The sequence below is a fragment of the Gallinula chloropus genome (assembly GCF_964237585.1).
Source record: "Gallinula chloropus genome assembly, chromosome: 4".
Taxonomy (NCBI): Eukaryota; Metazoa; Chordata; class Aves; order Gruiformes; family Rallidae; genus Gallinula; species Gallinula chloropus.
The window spans coordinates 9,283,164-9,299,688 of record NC_140088.1 but is presented as its reverse complement, the minus strand read 5'-3'; the positions used below and the strand labels follow the sequence as shown (position 1 = coordinate 9,299,688).

At 37.9% G+C, this 16,525-nt stretch overlaps 1 protein-coding gene across 1 annotated transcript in view; it reads left to right on the top strand.

The window, feature by feature from the left end:
- NUBPL (NUBP iron-sulfur cluster assembly factor, mitochondrial) overlaps positions 1-16,525 on the top strand; it is a gene marked incomplete at its 5' end in the record, with an annotated part of 83,705 nt that overhangs the window by 17,021 nt on the left and 50,159 nt on the right. The window contains 3 exons of the mRNA XM_084263087.1: positions 2,077-2,167; positions 15,710-15,749; positions 15,840-15,930. Coding sequence (XP_084119213.1) covers positions 2,077-2,167; positions 15,710-15,749; positions 15,840-15,930 — 222 coding nt within the window. The remainder of the gene's footprint in view (positions 1-2,076; positions 2,168-15,709; positions 15,750-15,839; positions 15,931-16,525) is intronic.

Genomic DNA, 16,525 nt, shown 5'->3' with positions numbered 1-16,525 from the left:
TCTTTTCAATCTTTTTGAAACTGCAGCTTTCATACAGTAGGCAAGAAGTAGAATAATTTGTTGGAGTAATTCCTGAACTTTTTTATAGTATCTTTTATAAGGTGTTAAAAAGAAATATTAAATTTCTGAAATAATTGTGTAATTACATATGCTTTGTTTAATAAAAATGTTTATTGAGTAACAATGCAAATTTGGTTAATTTTTGTTGTAAAAACTTATTTTTCAAAGTAGATAGTAGGTCATGTATGATAATGCTTTTTTTTGCTTCTCACTTGTAAAATTTTAAGATGCTAGTGGCTACTATCAGGTAACTTTCACACTTTGAGTTTCTCAGCTGTTAAGTGTATCTTCAGAGTTCATGATCAACAGCTTAAATGAAGAGAAGGAAAAAGCAAAGCAACCTGCGCCGAAAAGCAAACCCTCCAAGCCCAAATTAGTACCTATGTTTGTCCTGGCTTATGGCTGGGATAGAGGTAATTTTCATAAGAAGCTGTGAGGAGACACAACCAGTACAGTCGACCCAAACTAGCCAAAGGGATGTTGTCATGCTCAGTATATAAGGGGGGAACTGGTCAGGAAGGGGGGAATTGCTGCTTGGGAACAGGCTGGGTGTTGTGTTTGGGTGGTGGGCATATCTCATTGTGTATTAGCTTTCTACATTCTTTTATTAGTATAGTTGTTTTCCTCTCCCTCTGCTGTTCTGGTAAACTGTCTGTATCCCAACCCTCACATTTTACCTTTGTCTTCCCATTCTCATCCCTATCCCACTGTGGTGGTGGGGGAGTGAGTGAGTGGCCGCAGGTTGGTCAGCTGCTGGGTGAGGCTAAACCACAGCAATGTTGTAGTAAACTCAGGCATCTAGGCTTCTATGATCTAGTATATTTATTTAAAAGTATTGGCCTGAATACCTTGGTTTTAATCCAAGTCCACTTCTGTTTTAAAAAAAAATCCCAAACAAACTCTTTGGGGTACCACAGAATATACTTTGTGTTTAGAAATCCTGCTCTAAGGTGGAGATGCTGTACACGTGCATTAGAAGCCGTACTATACTCTTCTTCCAACAAGAAATCTGATCACTGAGCTTTTGTCTTTCCATCTTTCCCATCAAAACTGTGGTAAAAACATGGCTTAATATATGATACCAAATTGTGAAAGCTTCCTCCAAAAAACAAAGCATTTATTTTGAAACACTAACAGTGAAGGTCTGATTCAGCATTGTTGGAAAAGCTCCTGCTGCTGCCTTAACCTTTGAAACAAGCCCTTAAACATACTTGCTTCCAATTTTGCAAAACGTTGAATGCAGTTAGCTTTTTATATTAGAGAAACTTGACGTTCAGCACTTTAAAGGGCTTGCTCTTTTACCACTAATTTATAGAACTTGGTAATTGGTAGTCTGTCTTGCCATCTGTAGGAAAAATAGTTTAATTTCCACAAAATATGTATGTATATCTATAAAAAAAAATGTAGAAATGAATCTTGGAAGTCTAGACTACATAGTTGAAATAATTCTTATTTAAAGTTTATTGCCTGCTGTACCATATGTAGTTGAATAAACCCATTTTTTAGCATTATTTTGTGTAATTGCATTTGATTAAAAATGTTATGCCTGTCTAACTGGCTTTGGAGACTTGCATTTAAGTATTTTCAAGATGTCTGGAGAAGTCTACTCTGGCAACTCAAATGCAAGATAAAAATATGGGTTTTTTTTATGCTTGTCACATTCCTTGTAGTCACTGTTGTAATTCAAATTGCATTAATTTTGAATATATTTACAAACATTGAGAATTTTTTTCCTTTTACAATAGGATACCTTTTAAAAAAGTTAAAATAAATGTACGGGGAGTAGCAAGAGCAATGTTTAGACTTTGTATTGTACAGACTTTGTATTAATAAACATTATACATTGTAAGCAAGAAAAAGTGCAAGTGAAGATTCTGTTTATTGAAAATCTAGATTTTGTGAAGATGTCTGGCTCAGCTTGTACAGACATTGCATTTAATGCTTCAGTTGCAGTTTAGAGAGAGAGAGGAAAATCAAAATCGTATTTTTATTTCTATTTATTTGTTCCCTACACAGACAAAAGAAGTTGGTTTACTTGATGTGGACATATATGGACCTTCAATTCCAAAGATGATGAATTTAAGAGGAAACCCGGAATTAACACCAAGTAAGTGGAAGTGATTTTTCTTGCTGCCGTGTTCAGGGATGAGCATGGACCACTCATTGGTGCTTCCTGGGTGTGGCACAGAAGGGACACAAACAGAAGATGAAGACTTTGTGTGTGTGTATATTATTTTTTTAATTTTTTTTTTTTAGTAAAGTTGCTTTCAAAGCTAGATTGTACAACTGGGACCATATTCAGGGTGCCTTTTTTTAATGTTGATTAGCAGACTTTGAGAGTCTCATGCATTATTAATAGACATGGTGGAAAGGGTAGGTAGGAAAGGGATGTTATTGTCAGTAGTTTAAAACTTGCTATATAGGATCCAAATATAGAAGACCTCTAAATTTAAAAAAATAACCCAAAACACAACAAACCACTAGGCTAAAGGAAAAAACCCACACTAATCTAGGCAATATGAGAAGGATCATTACAGTAACTTTTATAAAATGTCATTGAAATGGGTGTGTCTGGCTAAATGCAGCAGGCATTTTTATTTGAAGTTGTGGTTACTGCACAGAAGGTAAAGACAGTAGACAGAACCCCTAATTTTATTTCTACTAGGAAAGATTCTGCTCCAGGGAAAACGAAATTCGGGTAGGAGAGTCTGGAAAGAAATAAGGAAGATCTAAAGTAGAAAGGTTACATCAAGTCTGTTTACCTTTTAGAAACTCAGAAACCTTTTCACCCAGGCCAACCATGGGCAAAACCGAAGGATGGTGTTATCCTGATACCCTGTTTGTGCCTTGTTTCAGTGCAAGGGAGTGTGCTTTTTTTTTGGGTGGTAGGGACACTGAAGTGATAGAATTCCTTTAATGCTTTCTTTTGCCCATTCTGTGCTTGTAAATTGAAAGTGTGTAACCACAGAAAAAACAGTCCCCTGCTGTGACACCTGGCCTAGACATTAAAAAGTACTAGGATCCTGCTGAGGAAAGTACAAACTGGCAATTCTTGGTGACAGGGATGGATCAATAGGACATAAAAGGGCTTCAGTGAGGTAATCACCTGTAAATGCCCATTGATGTTTGTGGGCAGTGTCATAGAACCTCACAAACCAAGCCAGGCCAGTTAACAAAATAAAAAATGAGATTTCATGAAATGGAAGAAAAAAAACGAAGTGAACTTTATTCTGACTGAAGTCGCTCCGAGGCTTCAGTGGACATTACCAATCCACAGGTTCAAGATGTCCCACTGGGATGTTAGTACTACACCACTGACATAAGAGCTCCTAATGTCTGTGGTTGATGACCCAAAACGTGCATAACCTCTCACCCATGTAAGATGAGGTGTGTCAGTCTGTACAGAAGACGAACCATAGGTGGCGTCCCAAGCCATGGACAGAGCCTTTGACGGCAGACCCACTGTTCTGAGGGAGACCGACTCAAAATGGCTCTTGCAGGACTGCATTTACACCCAATTCAAATATGACCTGTGGTGACAGATGATCATGTAGGCCTCCCATTGGCTGAAGATTTCAGCTTTGCATCAGTCAGCTGAAATGGCCACTGCCATTCAAACTGCAAGGGGAATGTTTTCCTGTGGGCTTCAAGGTGGGTGCATCTGCCACAGGCAATAATTGCTAGGTAGAAGGGAAGTTAAATATTCCTTCCACTTCCTTTTATGCCATTCTCTTTATTTATCACAGAATCAGAATAGTTTGGGTTGGCAGGGACCTTTAAAGGTCATCTAGTCCAGCCACTTTGCAGTGAGCGGGGACATCTTGAACTAGACCAGGTTGCTTAAAACCCTTTCCAAGCTGACCTTGAATGTTTCCAGGGATGGGGCGTCTGCCACCTCTCTGGGCAACCTGTTCTAGTGTTTCAACACCCTTGTTGTAAAACATTTCTTCCTTATGTGTAGTCTGAATATACCCTCTTTTAAATTTAAACTATTACCCCTTGTCCTCACACAATGGGTACTGCTAAAAAGTTTTCACCGGCTTTCTTAGGTTGTAGGTACTGAAGGGCCTCAATAAGATCTCCCTAGAGCCTTCTCCTCTGCTGGCTGAGCAACCTGAACAACCAGGTACTCTCAGCCTGTCTTCATAGTAGAGCTGCTCCAGCCCTCTACATCTACTCAGCTGTTGTCATATGTCTGTTTGTAACTGATCTTAGTTGGTGCATGTCTGTGGTGCTGTGTTGGTGGCTGTTCTACACATTCTCACTTGGTGTAAGGCGTGCAAAATAAAAAACTGCCAGTATCTTTAAAGGGTGGTTATTGAGCTTGCAACATTAGCCTCCAAAAAAATTAATGTGACAAACTTAGAATTTCTTCTTTAATTAAAATTCTGTCTCCTAATGCTTATACCCTGTACTCTACATAAAGTAATGTTTTTCCACATACAGATGCACTGCATTAACTTATACAGGCAACTATACATACAGATACACAGATTTTTCTTTTTAGATTAATTTCTAAGAGAGAAGAGTAGTATTTGTTTTTATTTGTTGGCTTTCTGTTTTATTTTTTGAAGTCAAAGGCTGATTCTGTTGTGTGATATATAACTGAACCCTCTCATATGACATCAGTAGAGTTTGGCTTCCTGATATAAATTTGCATTCTTTTGTACTTTGGACCCTGTTGAGGGTGTGTGTGATGCAGGCTGTGTTTTCCTGTCACAGATTTTATTTTTTTTTTTTGCTATTAAAGTTGCATTTCAAGTGCATTATGTAATATGAACACAGAAGGGACTGCGCTGTGGTGTTCTTCGTATCTCTTCTTTTCCTTTTTCTGACAGTGCCTTTTTCCTTTCCAAAGCAAATGAGGTAAAAATTGGACAATTTTTCTCACTGTCTGAAAAATTGATTAGGTAACTTTGAATTTTTTTATATATTTTGCTATGTATTTTATCAGTCCATACCAAATTGAAATCTGTCATGAGCCACAAATAAGCAAGCTGCCCAGTCTATTTCACATGGCTATACAAATTAACTTGCTTGGAATACCAGAACTTAAGAGTTTATTCAGTCAGGCAGTAGTACAGCTCAGTTTTGTTTGTGTATCAGTTTCAGTGACTGTAGATATTTTGGGTATACAGCTGAGAATTCACTATAAGTTTTTGTTTTACTATGTTCTGAGTGTTGTTAAAAATATGGAATTCAATGTAATAGAAAGAAACTTGAGGATTTCCCTGAATTTAAGTTGCTGCTGTTGACTTGCAAGCACTATCATTTTTATCACTAAAATATGCTTTCTGCTTCTCTGTGGAACGTACAAGCAAATACTAGCAGGATTTGATACCTTATTTTTTAACTGACAGAAAATGAATGTGTGTATTTCAAAAGCTCATCACAAGTCTACTGAGAAACTCATGTAGTAATTCAGCATGAATGATAACAGGATAGAATCTGCATTTCAGGAATTCTGCTCTTTTAACTCATGAGTTGATGAAGCTGCAGAATAACAACAATGAAATTGCTGGTAAATTAGCTGATATTTCATTGTGAAAATAGGAATTTGGAGGGCATAGGAAGCTTTCATTGTGAGCTTCAAGGATTCCATTAATGTGTGACATAGGATAAGCTTGTGAGGAAGTGATCCATCATAGGTGTATTTCTATGGGGAGTGTGTATATATAGGTGTAACTATACATGTATAGATATAAAAATATGTATGGCTCTTACATTTTGGTATAATGAGGTTTAACATTATTTTCTGATTTCTTACCACATTTTCAAGAATAAAACACAAATTCTGAAAAAATATTTTTTTATAGTGATTGATCAAACCCTGGCAGTTCAAACAAAACTGTGCAGTCAATTAAAGAAAAAAAATAGCACAGCAATCAAAAATAATGCTTAAAGTCTGTATTCATTGTGAGGTTTGGATTTAAAAATGAATCTGTACAGTAATCCTGGGAGGTGCTGAGCACTCTTCGATTTGTATGTCTTTCTTCATGTGTAGTAGTTGAAAAGGGATTGGTTAAGTTCAGTACCATACAAAATAAATCCATGAAACAATTATTACTTCTGAATAGATGTTATTAATGTTATGCTATAATTTAAGTTTTCAAAATGTATTAGGAGCTCATAGTGAGGAGAAAGTCTGTATAAATGGAAGATACTCCATTCATTTATTTTTGCAAACTGTAGTACACCAGAAAGTCTGCTAAGATTTAATAGGGTGTCATTCATAATACTTTAACTAAAATGTTAGGGAAGTATTGGTTAATAAGTTTACAACTGAATTTAATTAGCTAATGGAGGATTATCTAACTATGGAATAAACCGTAACATCAGTTACAGTATAGGCACAGAGCAGTGCTTATAACACAAGTAACAAAAGCATTGCTTGTATTCTTTCCCTAAATAATTTACTTAAAAGACGTTTTCTGGCTTAGTGAACTGCAAAATTATTTTTTTCCTTTTAAAAAAATATACCATTTAAACTAGCTGGCAGAGAGGAAAAGCCATTATATTGCAAAAAAAATGTATTGCCATTTTGCCAGATAAATATAACATTTCTTCACTTAATTTAAATTTTTATGAAGGTTTTGGTGGGCTTTTTTCCTTTATGACAGTTGAGTACTCTCTTAATACTTCAAAGCTTTGTTTCCATTTTATGATATCCACAGTGTCTTTTTATTTCTTAATAAAGTAGTATATTCCAAAGATCAGTAGTGGGCGTCTGTTTTCAAAATTTGGAATAAAAAGTAATTTCTGGGACAAAGCCAGCAGTAGTTGTGAGTTAATAACATTGTAGGAGCTGTAGAAATGAAATCACTGAGAAACTTCTAAAGACAGAAATGGACTCTTGCATTTTTTTCACCAGCACAGATTTACGTGTCTGCTACACTTAAGACTGTGACAGCAGAATCTCCTAACAGAAAATGATAATTCAAAATAGAATCTCTGGTGACTGTTTAAAGATGCCTGCTGGAAATAGCTGCCTCAGGGGATTGTGGTCCATCCATTTGGCAGTTATAAATAGAAAATTTGGAGTGAACTAGTTAAATACAAAAAAATGTTACGGAAATAGGGTAGTTAGTCAGGTAACCATGAAGATGTTTCTTGATCTTACATAAGGATTTAATTTTAAAGATACAGCTTGTATTTTCAGAGTTATTTCTTTATTATACCACATTATTATATCATATCACAATGTGGACTTACATCACAATTAATTTGAATGAAAATGAAATTTGATTCTTTAAAAAAAGTGGTATTAGTAACTGCCATTCCCTCTTGATACGTGAGCAAGCGATTTTTAGATTGCATGTGGTCTAATGATATGCTGTACTGGTTCTGATTTGGAAGAAGTCTGAACTTCAACCCTGTGTTTTACTTTTGGAGACATCTCATTTTGTCTGGATGGCTGAAATACAGTAGTCCCATGTATTTTACATGTGACAAAACAGTAATTCAGAATGTTGTAATTAGTTGGGGTTTATATTTTGGAGGCTCTTTTATATGTGATGAGGTAATTAAAGATTAGAAGAATACTCAGGTGTTAAATATTTTACTCTGGACCTTGACTATTGCCCTCAAACTGGATTAATTCAGCTATTGTTGAGTTCACTTGTGGAAAAAAATTATGACCTTTACTTAGAAGGGAAAGAAGATGGAGGATACCCAACTCTACAAGGAATTACTTATAGGCATGCAGTTGTTAGCCACTGTTTAAGAAGACAACACCTCTAGACAGTTAATTTATTAAAATTTTATTCTTCATTATATATAAATTCATGCATACAATTACAAAAAGTAAGGAAGATAGGATGAGTATCCAGCTGCTTTTCTTTTTTAATTGCACATAATGATTTGAACAGTTTATTTTCTGCCATATATTATCATTTACATTACTTTCTTTGGGTCTTGATTACAACATTGACCCTAAAAAGGCTGAATTGACTCCAGTGTATTGAGTTCCATAGTTTTGCTTTGAAAGCAATGAAAGTCCCTAGTTAATTGGAATGTGTTTTAGTTAGGTGTTGAATGGAAGGTAATGCTTGGAGAGTATCTGCCCCTTGGGTTCCTGGTTCTCCCTGGTTTGCTTTACTGTATATGTCTGACCCAGACAGTCCCACTCTCACAGAAGCAAGTCAATGCATGGATAACACCAGCCTTCCCAGATGTTTTGTGGGTCAGGACAAAAACCATGAATTGAGTGTTACATGATTCTACTGAATTCCTCATAGGTATCATGACCTCAAAGAACCTGTCCAAATTAGTCTTGCAAAACTTTTGTTCCACTATAAATAAACTTTTTTGTCTTCATAGGGATCTAAGGGCTATTCAAAATGTGGATTATTTTAGCAATTGTATGCCATTTGTGATGACTAGTGGCAAGATACTTAAAACTAGTCCTGTGTTACTATTCTGAAAGCTATGAAGTCTGCAGGGCTATATAACAAAGGTATGACTAAATCACTGTGCTGTTTACTTGTTCCAGACTTGATTTCAAGTGTAGTCTTCTAGCAAGCAATTAGCTCTTTTGCTTTTAGGTAGGACTGATGAAGTCATATCTGCAAAACCGTTCTGTTAATGAAAAAGCTTTTACAGAGCTTTGTTTTCTCTGCAGTCTGTCAGGAGGAAAGCAGTGGAAAACCTACTCAGATAATGGGATTGGTAGGCTGACTAGATATGAAAAGCAAATCTTTTGGAAAAAGGCACATTTCTGTATGCATTTGTTTCGTAAAGTTGAACTGTGAGCATTGAATCTTCAAGTCTCATTGCTGCTCTGCTGTGGTTTAAGTATTTGTGACGTCTTTGTGGTTAGATAACATTGTTAGTGTGGGGTGTAATGGGAAATAACAGCCTTCCTTGTGTGGAGCTCTTCAAGCTTAAAATACAAATTGCAGTATTTCTGGGGCAATCCTGCAAATAAACTTATAACACAGTGTGAAATCAAGCTTGAAGTCTCAATTAGTCTGTCACTTGCCATAGAATATTCTGGGCTTCTGGCATAAGCAGTTAAAACAACAATTACAGTTAAAACAATGGTTTAAGATTCGTGACTCTGGCTAACCTTTTAGTGAAGGCATCCTTTCCCTTCTGACATAGATTGGTGTGTCTCTGTTTCCTTGTGGGATGCCCTGAGGCCCTGTTGCGATTTGTCCTCATCCATCCCATCCCCCCCACCCCCAACATTCCTCTTTACTGGACTGTGTGTGGAATTCACTTGTCTCTGCTTAGGAAACAAGTACTCCTTTAAACATGCTGAAGTATGGCGTATGGTGTCTAGCTGCCCCTTTAGAAGGTATGGCTCTCCCATATGTCCTCTGTCAAGTCTGCTAGCCCAGTGCAATATGAGCTCCCTAAGGCATCCAGAGTGGCAGGAGAAATTAGTATTTTCACCAGTAAAGCCCAGCCTTTTTGTTACTCTTCCTGTCCTATCTCCACTTCCTTCTTTCCCCTTCCTGTTGCTGGAAACCCTGTATTGTCTGAACCCTGTGTGTTCTTGACCAGAACTTGGATCCTCCCATCACAGAACATTGATCTTGGGAGGTGACTTTCAAAATAAGCAACAACTAAGTTATTTCTTCAGAGGAAGAACCATATGAGAATTACTGTTTTCTGTGATTAACAGAAGGTGCTGTGTAAGTTGGGAGTCCTACCTTAGATTGTAATAGAGTATTCTGTAGTCACTGCAGCATGAAATTGGACATGATTAAAAACGAGATTATGCAAAAGATGATTTTACAAGTGACCATGCTGAAAATCCGTTTCAGCTTGTCTGTGTGTATGGCCCATTAATTGAGTTTGTCTCAGATAATCTTTTTTTGTATATTGGAATCCACAGGCTATCCTAGTGTCTCTCTGACTAGTGCGGTGGCTGTGATATGTCACTGGGATGTGAGAAGGTGGAAAATAGCAATTTGTCTTGAAAACCTCAGCTAATAATGAGCTGTGCAATCAGGAACAGAACCTTTAGCTTTTGTATGAACTACATACTCCCACCTGGAGTACTGCATCCACCTCTGGAGAAGGAGGACATTGACCTGTTGGAGTGAGTCCAACAGAAGGCCACAAAGATGACCAGAGGGCTGGAGCACCTCTCATGTGAAGACAGGCTGAGAGTTGGCTTGCTTAGTCTGGAGAAGAGAAGGCTCCAGGGAGAACTTCTAGCAGCCTTCCAGTACCTAAAGGGGCCTGCAGGAAAGCTGGAGAGGGGCTGTTTACAAGGGCAATGAGTGATAGGACATGGGGTAATGGCCTTAAGATGAAGGGGGTAGATTTATGCTAGATATAAGGAAGATGTCTTTTATGATGAAGGCGGTGAGGCACTGCAACAGAGAGGTTGTAGATGCCCCTCCCTGGCAGTGTTCAAGGCCAGGTTGGATGGGGCTTTGGGCAACCTGGTCTAGTGGAAGGTGTCCCTGCCCATGACAGGGGGCTTGGAACTAGGTGATCTTTAAGGTCCCTTCCAACCCAAACCAGTCTGTGATTTTTGTGAACAACTATCAGTTTGCTCAAAGTTTGATACGTGTGTGCAGAGGAGTTACAGTATAGGTTTTATTTAAATAACACACTATGAAATATGAAGGAATACTTAAGAGCTATTTAGAAATACACTTTTAAAGCTACTGCTTTAATACTTAAATGTGAGATGCTTATATATGACTTGGGGGGCTTAGGTATTATAGACAATACATAGTGTAACTTTAGAGTAACTTTCTAAGGCTTTTTCTGCTGTTTGTGTGTCAGTTAACATTTAAAAACTTTAATTCTCACAGATATTTAGGCATTTCAAGGGAAAATACTTAACTCTAGTGATGTACCTAAAGTGTTTACATCTCCTAGATATTTATCATTTGTGCATTACATGCTTTCCAACATTGGAGATCCTGTAAGTAGAGCCATGGCTCTGTTAGAGCCTCAGACCTTGGGGAACACATCATAGGTCTAAAAATCCACAGGATTTTTTAATTTCCTAGAGCAAGTTTCACAGTCTAGGTCTTGATTCCCTCATCTGTAACATGAGAAAGTAATTCCCCACCTCAGTAGCAATTTTTTAGGTAGAAATGTTTGTTCATTTTGTGTGCATGAGTGTTACAGAAATGGGGCTTGTATAAAAATTAAGAATAAGGAAACAGATGCATTCAGAGCATAGCCTGGAGCTTGGGCTGGTGTCTGTGCTGGCAAATGCTTCTGCATTGTTAGTGTTTGAAAACATTTGGAAATGGATATGCAAATGTCAATAGGAACTATTTAACTAGAAAATTGTACAATCGTTCTACTTTTTGATAGATTTAACTATCGATGTTCCATCTTAGAACAACTTAAAAGTGCTATTTTCGTGCTTGGTGACCAAAGTCATGGTACGACAGGATGATGACTTCAACTCCTAAGTTGTGGGGTTTTTTTGGTTTTTTTTTGTTTTGGTTTTTTTGTTTTGTTTTTAGACAAACATTTAGTAAAATAATAATTCTAGCAAGTCTGATCTACCATAGTGGCAGATTCCCAAAATAGCTGAGTACAGGGAGGAAAATCTGAGCTTCTTTCTAGTGTTCTTATCTCATGTTTGGAATTTTTTTTTTGCCTTTGTAATGGTAAAAACCCCCAACCTACCTCTTATTTCAGATACTTGAAAACTCAGAGCAACTCCTCTGCATTAGTCTTTGCTCAGTCAGTGAGCTCAAAATAGATTTGCTAGGGAGTTGCATGATCTGCTATACTCATAATTGATAATTATAAGGTACCTTTGCTTTTCTTTTAACGGCATGATGCCTCCTAAGGAGGTGTAGTAGAACATCACAATCCTCTGGAATAACGATCTTTACTTGTGTGATGAGTTAAGTCTGAATGTTAGCCTTTGCTGGCTCTAATGTATAAGTCAGCAGACCTCTTCTGAAAACTAAACCAAGAATTGAAATGCCACCTTGTGGCTTAACCCTGGTGGGCAACTGAGTACCACGCAACCACTTCTTCACTCCCCTCCAGCAGGATGAGGGAGAGATTTGGAAGAGTAAAAGTGAGAAAGCTCCTGGGCTGAGATGAAGGCAGTTCAATAGGTAAAGCAGAAGCCACGTGCACAGGCAAAGCAAAACAAGGAATTCACTCACCACTTCCCATGTCCAGCCATCTCCAGGAAAGCAGGGCACCATCACATGTAGTGGTTACTTGGGAAGACAAGCACAATCACTGTAACATCTCCCCCAAGCTTTATATGTTAGGCATGATGTCATATGGTGTGGAATATCTCTTTGGTCAGTTGGAGTCAGCTCAGCTGTCCTGGTTGTGTTCTCTCCCAGCTTGTTGTGCACCCCCAGCATCCTAACTGGTGGGGTGGTATAAGAAGCAGCAAAGGCCTTGGTTCTGTGTAAGCACTGCTCACAGTGACAGAAACATCCCTGTGTTATGAATGCTGTGTTCAGCACAAACCCAAACCACAGGCCCCTGCCAGCTCCTGTGAGGGAAATTAACTATCCCAGACAAACAGTGCATATAGCTCTGTACATCCTTTCTGTGCTGCACTAACCTGTGGCCACCATTGGACAGTTGTGTCTGTCTGGAGAAACAGAATGGAGTAACTCAGTTACCTCATTAGGATAGCCTGCAAGGCTTGATTTTTATGGGAGAAAATGGTTTCTTTTTAAAAAAGTAATTACAAAATGCAGAAAATCTATCCAAATGACTTCAGTATCATTCTTCCCCACATGAGTAACAATCCAGCCTTTACACCAGACCTGGAACTCTAATTTTAATCAGCAATCTGCTGTAATGCTGTCAGGAATTTGCATTTGTCAGCCTTTTCCAGTGTCCTGTGTACATCCTATCAGAAAAGGCATTTTATTGACATTCCATTGGTGCTCTGTTGATCTTACTAATCTGATTTTAGATGTTCAGAGAAAACGCAGCATCTTTTTATTTATGACCATCAAACTTACTGAAAAGTTGTAAAAAAGGGTACTTTATTGATCTCAGTGTTGGTGTTACAGTATTGCTGTGTGTTGCAATTTTAAGAAATCTGTTTTGCTGTGTGTTGGAGTTTTGAAGCTCTGTGGTAGGCATCTGGTAACAGAGAAGGAAGTGTTAATTCTACTCTGAAAGCTATGGGAATTAGATATGTTACTGAGATCTCATTAAGCTAAATCTTCTTTACATGTTATGTTTTAGAAAATCTTCAGGAGACCCAGGGCAAAGGAGGAAGAATGCCTGTTGCTTTTGATGAGACAAGGGTGATTACCAGAGCCTGCTGAAGCACTTCAGATTTGAGATAGCCTTAAGAATGCTTTGTAGCAGTAGGCAAACAGTGGGGTGCTCTGCAGTGTTTTCTATTACTTTGAGAATATGCAGAACATTATAGCCAGAATATACAGCAGGTTGTGAATTGTTCTTGTGCATTGTATAAATTTGATTAAATCTTGCTGCTTGGAGCTATTTATAGTCCTTGTTGTTAACCAAAGAAAATAAGATCCAGTTTTCATAAAATGAAACTCTTACCATTGAGAAATAAACAGTTCACACATTTTAACAACAGAGGCGCCCCTTTGACTACTCTGTAGGTCAGTGTTTGTGTACTCACAGCAATTCTCCTGTTCTACCCACTGAGGTGGAGGGGAGGGAGATCTCTGAAGGAATGTATGTTCCATGAAATTACTACGTTGGGCTCTAGACAGACGAAACCATCCATGTGGGGAGCGGATGTTGAGATGTCAGCCTCTGGGTATTTGACACACTATCGAGCACTTGGATTGAACTGAGTAGCAGTGTAGTATTTTGGTGAACTTTGAAAAAGATGCATGTATTTTGAAATCATTCTTACCCTGGCCCTCGTGTACTGAGTGGTCAAGGATTGTCCTTCCCTTTTTGGTTTTGTTTCGTCTTTTTTTTTCTTAAAATCTAACTATTTCGTGGTAGAAATGAAGCAGACCTTGAATTGAGGTGATACATGCTGTTGTAGATACTTCCCCCCACTCCCATTTCTTTTTTAAACCCTCTCATGTGTAAATATGTAGTAGATTTTCTCAAGACTGCTAACAGTGTTACTACTTGTGGCGGTACGTATGCTGTTTGCACGGACACGAAAGCAGCGCCGAGAGATGGCTCTAGGCTGACATACAGATGTCATCAACATCTTTAAAAAATTACTGCAGGAGGGGAGAAGTAAGACACTGATTCCTAGGATGCAGTTAGACAGTATAATGCCACCAAAATACGCCCTGACTAAGCCCTGACAGGAGCTGCAGAAGTAGTGAAGAGGTGTATTATGCTGGTGTAGTGCATCAGTCCAAGCCCATCCTGTTTCCAGTCACAGTTCCATACTCATTCCTGAACACAGTAGTCATGCAAGTGATTTGTTTAGCTTCCTATTTTGTTCTTTTTGTTTTGTAAACCAAAACATCAATTTATTTTCAGCCATATTTCTACAAAATTACATGGCTTGAATGCCCACTTACTTGATTGCCTGAAAGCTTTCATCTGTAGAGTTTAGCTGTTTAATTTACGTGCTCTTGGGTGTTATTTTGTCTGAATTTGGAGTTCAGCTTTGAATGTGTTGCATTATATTCTCATTGTTTTTATTTTACTCTCACTATATATTGTACTTTGGGTGCATCAAAGTTTTCTGTCAAAATACATATTATAATTTTTTTCTTTTTTTTGCTCAAACTATTCTTTCTGGTTTTTGCTGTTTTGCATGCTGTTAAAATAAACCAACTAGACGAAATAAAAGTCCTTTTCTTCTTTGTTCTGTGTTCTCTGTGCACCATTTTGAGATAAAGTGTGGATTCAAATGGCAGAGACTCTAAAGATGAGGTTTTGGCTTTAGTATTGTTTTGTTTTGAATGTGCTCTTTTTGTTGTTTACTTTCTTCTTGCTTGCCCCTTTGCCACCAGAAGAATTACAATATCTCCCCCCCCCCCCCCCCCCCATTTTTTCTTGACACTGGAAAACAGCAATATAGAGCGTGACATGGATGTTACCTCTGCAATGTTCAAATAAGCAGCTTCTTTTTCTACAGGAAATTTCGAAGTCCTGCAGATTTTTGCCAGTCTGAAGAAATTCAGGACTTCTTACTTGGAGCTGTTGGCAGCATTGTAGTTCAGGGGTGGCTTTATTTGGTGCCTCTCCTTTGGGGTTCTAAAGCGGACTTGATACAAGGAGAAGAATTCCCCAAAACACTGGTGTGTTTGTTCATGGGAATGACTGTGTTGTAGGACTTTGATTCTGGTCTGCTGTAAATGACATGGCATCTAGGGAAGTATTTCAGAAGTAGAAGGCAGCCTAGTAGGGGATTTATGCCTCGCAGCACAGGGATTTCATACAAATAGTTGAAGTTGGTTTCAGCAGCACAAAGTGAGGTTATATTGTGGGCAAATACATTGTTATTCTGGGAATAAGATGAATGGTATCAGTAAAATGTAACAGCTGAAGAAAAAGTGGCCCAGGTTCTTCAGTACAGTGTATAAATGTATACATATATGGAAGGGATGAAGGGGAAAAAATAGAAAAATGCTTTTAACAGAGAGGGAAAACTGCTCATAAAAGGGAAGAAATTGTGTATTTCTTTGGAAAAGCCTAAAAACTCAAACCCAACTTCTGCCCTCCCCCACCCCCCCAAAAAAAAAACCCAAACCAACCACACTCTTGTTTGCTTCTGTTTTAGAAAATCTAATGAGGCCCCTTAAGAATTATGGAATCGCATGGTGAGCATATGTTTTAATTGAAATCAAGCTTCTTTATAGATGTACTTGGTATTATAATGGAAAGCTTAAAGTTCTGCTTCCTTGTTTCAGTATGTCTATGGGTTTCTTGATAGAAGAGACTGCCCCAGTTGTGTGGAGAGGGCTCATGGTAATGTCAGCTGTTGAGAAATTGTTGAAACAGGTAAGGACTTAAGTAAACATTTGTGTTTCAAGCTAACTGCATAAAAATGCATTTAACTGATACAGGAATGTCCATGAGATTAATTCTTATATTAGAGGTGAGCATTTCTTTCAGTCGTCTTAAATTCTTAAGGATTTAATCTTAACTTGAGGCAAGAAGGAACATGGACACTTCTTGCATTTACCCATCCCCTTCAAGCAGAGCTCTTGTTTTGTGCATTTGAAGAGTGAATCACCCTGATCTGCCTTCCTCCTTATTCCTTTTTATGTTTCTTTATGCAATTGTTAAAAAGGCATTTGGAAGTTGCTTGTGGGTTGAATATATAGGTATGTATGCGTATCTACAGCTGTATTCCCTTACGTGCTTGTTAATTCACCAGCGCCAAGAATTCTTGGATGGCGTTTGACATATGACAGGTACATGAAAATCATTAGATACCATCTCTCTGTAATGCAGATAGATTGTTAGCTAATAAATTTCCTGGCATATGGAAGCTGGGTAGCTTTTTATTTCTTGACAGGCTTTTTTTTTTTTTTTCTTCCCCTCTTATTGTGAATAGATCTGTGAAGTGCTAATGAGACAAACAGCTGAAAAA